The sequence below is a fragment of the Jaculus jaculus genome, chromosome 14, assembly GCF_020740685.1.
Source record: "Jaculus jaculus isolate mJacJac1 chromosome 14, mJacJac1.mat.Y.cur, whole genome shotgun sequence".
NCBI classification, from domain to species: domain Eukaryota; kingdom Metazoa; phylum Chordata; class Mammalia; order Rodentia; family Dipodidae; genus Jaculus; species Jaculus jaculus.
The window spans coordinates 10,838,899-10,845,006 of NC_059115.1; the positions used below are offsets into that span (position 1 = coordinate 10,838,899).

Consider the following 6,108-nt stretch of genomic DNA (forward strand, 5'->3'; position numbering starts at 1 on the left):
TGTGTCGAGAGTCTATATGTATATGTGGTCTGGGCACTGGCAGTTTTTACACTCAGTGTAATGTGAAAGAATGACTCCTGGGGAAGCCAAAGTCCAATCACAGCTTCCTTCCAGTCTCACTTCTCTGCATCAGATCCCAAGTCCCGTACTCTGCCATCCACTGGACACCCTCTCTGAAGCTGACACTCCAGAAGAAAATCCCCTCTAGATTTCCAGTCTGTCCCTCTATAGGAGTTCATGACACAGAAGTTTCTTCTAGTTAGTGACAGGAAGAAAAGTTTTTCTTTTTTTTTTTTTCAGTTATGATGTCATCTCCCTAAGCTGACACTGTCTTCACTGGTTCCTGTGACATGATCACCTTGTCAACAGGGGAGATGAAGTCTCAGTATATCAACAGCTCACCCTGGGATACTGGGTTTGTATGCATGGCATAGCTGTCCCTCTGGCCACCAACTCTACATGCCATAGCTCATAGCTGACTTCGAAGGAGCATTCGAATTGTAAGGTGAGTTTCTGAATCTCATTTCCCCAGTGTTAGACAGTAGCCCATTCCACAGTGGAGCTAGGTGAGTGCTGCTCTTGGATGTGGTCTCATTGTTTCAGGGAAAGGAACCTGCACAGGAAGATTTCACACAGGAGAGGATCTCACCTGAGGCTGAGCTCACCACAGGTGCAGGGAGACAGTTTGTCAGATGATCCCGGAACCCTGGACTTTCTTTCTTGAATCTATTTGCCCAGGTGGTCTATGTAGATTCCTAAGGAGCCACAGGGAACTGGGGTGTCTCAGTGACTAACATGGTTTATAACTGTGTTTCAGAGTTAAGTTTCTCCTCTTTTCTACTTGAATACCCTTGTAAGTTAATAAATGACATGATAGGAAATCTTGTAGATTTGAGTGAGTGATGAGAGCAGTTCTCACAGATCCGAAGAGGCTGACTGGCTTCAGCTTACTGACTTTTCTGACCACAAACATTATTTACCTCTGTCTTTTAATCACAAGTGTTCAGTGGCCTGATAGCCTCTCTGTCATTCTTTCACACATTAACAATAAGGAAACACTGAGTTTTATACCTGTGTGCATAAAAATTAAAAAAAAATTAGACTCCAAAAGAGTCACATTAAAATGTTCCAGTGAGATTTCTCTCACAGCCTTGGATATATTGTAAATTATTCAGGGTCTGTGTTTTTATTTTTGCTACTTTGCTTTCTGAACGACACTGCATCTGAAGTGTATGACCCTTTTCCAAATTGGTTGGGACAAATTTCTCAGATACTTTTGTCCTATCTGCTACCAAATATAATATTAACTATGTGAAGTATAACAATCATTATTTCCCTTGCAATATTTTTTAAATGTTAATACAGCTGTGGCTACTTCCTAGGATGAAAAATGACACATTATGTTATCTATGCCATCCTAATATCAAGCTAGTTGTGCATTCACTAAATAAACATTCACTATATGAATAAATTTACTTTCTTATATTTTGTCACTCAAGCGTTTTGATATTTCCTTCATAAAATATTTGAAATTATCCTGCCAAAAATTCAGATATCCAGAACATTCTTAAAAGCAGAGCAAAGGACATTATTAAAAAAACAACAACAAAAAAAAAACACCAAGAAATATTCAACAAATAAAAAAAAAAGTTTTAAAATTGAGATAACATCTATTTACAAATGGGGTAAATGAAACAATCTTCTTTCTTGTTTTCTGATAGTTGTTATTTTCTTTGTTGCCAGCAGTCTGAGTTTTGGCAAGTCTGTGTTGTTTTTCTGTGGTGGCTCTAGAAAATCTGAGGATGTTTTCACTCATTAATCTCTCCATTTGAAACTATGGACAAGACCATTGTAAAGATGACATAGATATTACTTGTAAAGCATGGTAGAAATCTCAGGCACTGAGTAAGAGCAATATAAAGACTATGATTCACTGCAACGCCATGACAAATATCATTCTACACAGAAAGCAGAAACACTATGAAAGTTATGAAAAGGACACTTTTCATCATTACTCATTACTGGAAAGTAGTGGTTATGGAAGGACATAATATTTTACATGCCTTGAAGAAAATCTTCCTTCCTGCGTGTCAAGACTCCTATGCATGTGATATTCAGTGACATTCCAGAAGATGACAGAATGGCCTCCAGAAACCTAATGATGGGGATGATCTTCCTGTCACAGACTGCACTAGGAGTCCTTGGGAACTGTGCCTGCCTGGGCTACTTTATTCTCACTACTATCATGGGGAGAAGGGTGAAGCCCACAGATCTGATTGTCAAGCACCTCACCTTGGCCAACTTTGTGGTTCTTCTCTTCAAAGGAATCCCACCGACAATGGCTGCTTTTGGTCTGATTTATTTTCTAGATGAGGTTTCATGTATACTTGTCTTTTATTTTTATAGAGTGGCCAGAGGAGTATCTCTCAGTTCTACATCTGTCTTGAGTATCTTTCAGGCCATCATGATTAGTCCCCGCAATTCCAAGTGGGTACGGTTCAAGGTGAGAGACCCCAAGTTCATTGGCTCTTCCTTGGGCCTGTGCTGGGCCCTGCAACTGTTTCTAAATGCATTAATTCCCATGACTGTGACAGACATCTGGGGGACAAGAAATATGACTGTGCTCAGAGATTTGGTATATTGTGCTCTTGTAGACCCCGCTAATATGCACCAACCAGTATATGTATTCCTGCTGGTCTTTATTGATGTCATGTGTGTGGGACTCGTGTTGTGGGCCAGTGGCTCCATGGTGTTTATACTATGGAAGCATAAACAGAGAGTCCAACACCTTCACACATCACGGTCTCCTCAGTCATTGCCTGAGATCAGAGCCACCAAGAGCATCCTTGCCCTAGTTACCATCTTTCTTCTGTTATACACGACCTCTTCCATTTTGACTGCATGTTTTCATTTCTTTGATGCATCCACAGTCTGGATGCTTAATGCGAAAGTAGCAATGTCTGCATGCTACCCAGCCTTCTACCCCTTTCTGCTCCTCAGCCACTACAGCACTGCTTCTCAGCTCTGCTGCACTTGTGCATATCAGACTGCACTGGGACCGCATATAGTCAGATAGAACTGAAAGGAAAATCATCTGTACTCTCTGTATCTTTCTTTGTTGTTCTATCATGCTAAAATGTTCACCAAATGAATTCTTCACATTAGCCACCAATTGTAGACAGAATAGACCACAAATGTTATATTAATATATTTGTCAAGGAAAGCAATTCTGAAAGCAGGGTGTAAATGCACACACATAATTGCTGTCAGTAGTTTCAGAAATGGATGACTTTTCAGTGGTAATGACATGTAAACACTGGTGCAGTATTTTAGCAATTATGCTCACTTGTATTACTGTGGGATTTTCAGCCAATCATCTCTAGTGTTGACAAGAAAAACAATCACTACATATCACCACTTGATCATCATCCTAACAGTCCTAAGTGGGAGAATAAGTGTCAAGTCCACTCAACTAAAAAGTTTCAGAAGCGGGCTGGAGAGATGGCTTAGCGGTTAAGCGCTTGCCTGTGAAGCCTAAGGACCCCAGTTCGAGGCTCGGTTCCCCAGGTCCCATGTTAGCCAGATGCACAAGGGGGCGCACGCGTCTGGAGTTCGTTTGCAGAGGCTGGAAGCCCTGGCACACCCATTCTCTCTCTCTCCCTCTATCTGTCTTTCTCTCTGTGTCTGTCGCTCTCAAATAAATAAATTAAAATAATAATAATAATAAAAAGTATCAGAAGCAAGGGTGGCCTAATGTCAGAGTGGTTGGGCAGGATATTGATGTAAACAACTGATGGGCCCTGTGTGATGCTTAAATTTCTCAAGTACTAACGTTTAGCATTGGAAAGACACAACATGGGGTGCTGGAACATTATTCTGTCACACTTATATAAGCATTCATATGTAGACATTCAGAAACCAGTAAAGAAGGCAATATGTGATTGTGATGAGTTTAAGGTAAATACCACCAACAGTCTAACGTATTTGAATATTTGATATTTAGATGATGAAGTGCCTCAGGGTAATGGAGGATCCTTTAAGGAAGTAGATGTTTCCTGGAGGATGTTTGTGACTGGAGTTGGGGTTTATCCCTCCTCCCCATGCTGCTCTCTCTCTTTTATCCATGACTACCCTTAGTACTGAGGGTATAAGGAATATAAATTTTGAGATTACTGCTGTAATGTAAGTTGAAGTCAGGTTGGTGATATTTCCAGCATTCTTCTTCTTCTTTTCTTCTCCTCCTCCTCCTCCTACTTCTTCTCCTTCTTCTTTTTATTGAGGTAGAGTCTCACTCTAGCTCCTGCTGTCTGAGAATTCACTATGTAGTCTCAGGGTGACCTCAAAATCATGGTGACCCTCCTAACTCTTCCTCCTAGTGCTGAGATTAAAGGGGTGGGCCACCATGCCTGGCTTCCAGCATTATTCTTTCTGCTGAAGAAATATTGTTTGTCTTTGAACTTTTAGGCTTCAAAAAGAATTATGATTTGTATTTGTATGAAAAATTCCAATAGAACTTTGATAGTATTACATTGAACTGCAAGATTGAGTTTTATAAGACAGTAATTTAACAATATTGTTTATTTCTAATTCATGACCTTGTGATATGTGAAGTATTTCCATCACCTCATGCCATTTTTAAATTTAATTCGTGAATATTTTAAATTTTCATTGTAGAGGTCTTTTACTTCCTTGGTGTGAATTATGGCCATTTTACCTACTGAGCTCATAATGAGAGGGATGGGTTTCCTGAATTTTTCCCTTAACATGATTGTTGTTGATATATAGGAAGACTTCTGATTTAGTGCAATAATTTGTACCCTGTCACTTTGCTGTAGATAGTTATCAACTATTAGAGTTTTCTTGTGGAATTTTTAGAATTTCATAACTAAAGTCACATTATATGAAAATAAGCATGATTGGTTTTCCTTGCTCCCTATCTCTTCCCCTTTTTGATTAGCTTCTCTTCTCTCACTATTCTAGCTAGGGTGCCATACCCTATTGATTTAGAATATGAAAAAGGACACACTTTCTTGTTTTTTATGCTTTCATGTGTCTCTTTGTCTGTCTAGTTGTGGGTATATCTACATGTGGAGGCCACAGTTCAGCTTGATGTCATCCTTAGTCTGTGCCATCTACTTTAGAGAGACACGATCCTTCAAGGAGCATGTATGTAGAATGGAGTGGCCAGAATGTAATTCCCAGAGGTCATCCTGCCAACACCCCATAGTTGATGCATCCTAAAGTTTATATGACAGTGTACAATTGAACATTTTTACGTGTGATTTCATTAGCATATTGGTTTATATTGGTTTATGATTTTCTATTTTGTTGTTTGTCTGTTAATATGGTCAGAGTAATTCCTTTTGGGTAAAAAAAAAAAAAATGACTTCCCCCCTCAAAAAAATAAACAAGACTAGTAAATCTCCAATCATCGCCATATTGTTTTAAAAACAACTACTATTCCTGCACTTATCAAGCACTTTGGCTCTGAGAGCAGACGAAGAGTTTAAGAATTGTGCTTATTGAAAAGTGTGCTCTAAAACTGATTATTACAGATACTTATAGTTGATTCAGACATTTTAAATGATGATACTTGGGACTGTGGGGTTAATGAGATTATGATGAAATTTGAATGTGGAATATCATAATAGGATGAGACATTTGGGGGTATTTACATGGGATCCCCATGATTTTCACTGAGGAGAGTTGTGATTCTTTGAGGTCCAGGTGTGTATCCATCAGGGTTCTCTAGATGAGCAGAACTTATTAGATTGGCCTATGGCAGTCCACAATGAAATATGAAGTCCTGAGAGTAAAGAAACCCTGTAGCTGCTCAGGACACGTGGCTGCAGGCCTCAGCAGTCCCAATTGAGCACTGAAGGCTTGAAGGATTTATGAAGAGCCCCTGGTCTTTAGTCCATGTTGGAAGGCTGAGAAAACTTGGTTCCAATGGCAGGGAAGGATAGGAAAAGAGGATAGGTGTGCAAGTGAAGGCACCACCCCAAAAGCGTCACTGGCAGCCAGGCAGATGGATGGGGGCTTCCTCTCTGAGCCCCCTACGAGGAGCACTGCCCATCTGGGGGAAGGACTTACTCTAGAGGAAGGGCC

General features: G+C 40.0%; 1 protein-coding gene across 1 annotated transcript; it reads left to right on the forward strand.

Moving 5' to 3' along the window:
• The first annotated feature begins 2,161 nt into the window (after positions 1-2,161).
• On the forward strand, positions 2,162-3,076 carry LOC123454603 (vomeronasal type-1 receptor 4-like). The gene has a single exon (XM_045133304.1). The coding sequence runs from the start codon at positions 2,162-2,164 to the stop codon at positions 3,074-3,076; it is 915 nt and encodes a 304-aa protein (XP_044989239.1).
• The last annotated feature ends 3,032 nt before the right edge of the window (positions 3,077-6,108 follow it).

Coding starts and splice junctions, on each gene's coding strand:
- LOC123454603 (XM_045133304.1), top strand. CDS start 2,162: ATGGGGATGATCTTCCTGTCACAGACTGCACTAGGAGTCCTTGGGAAC.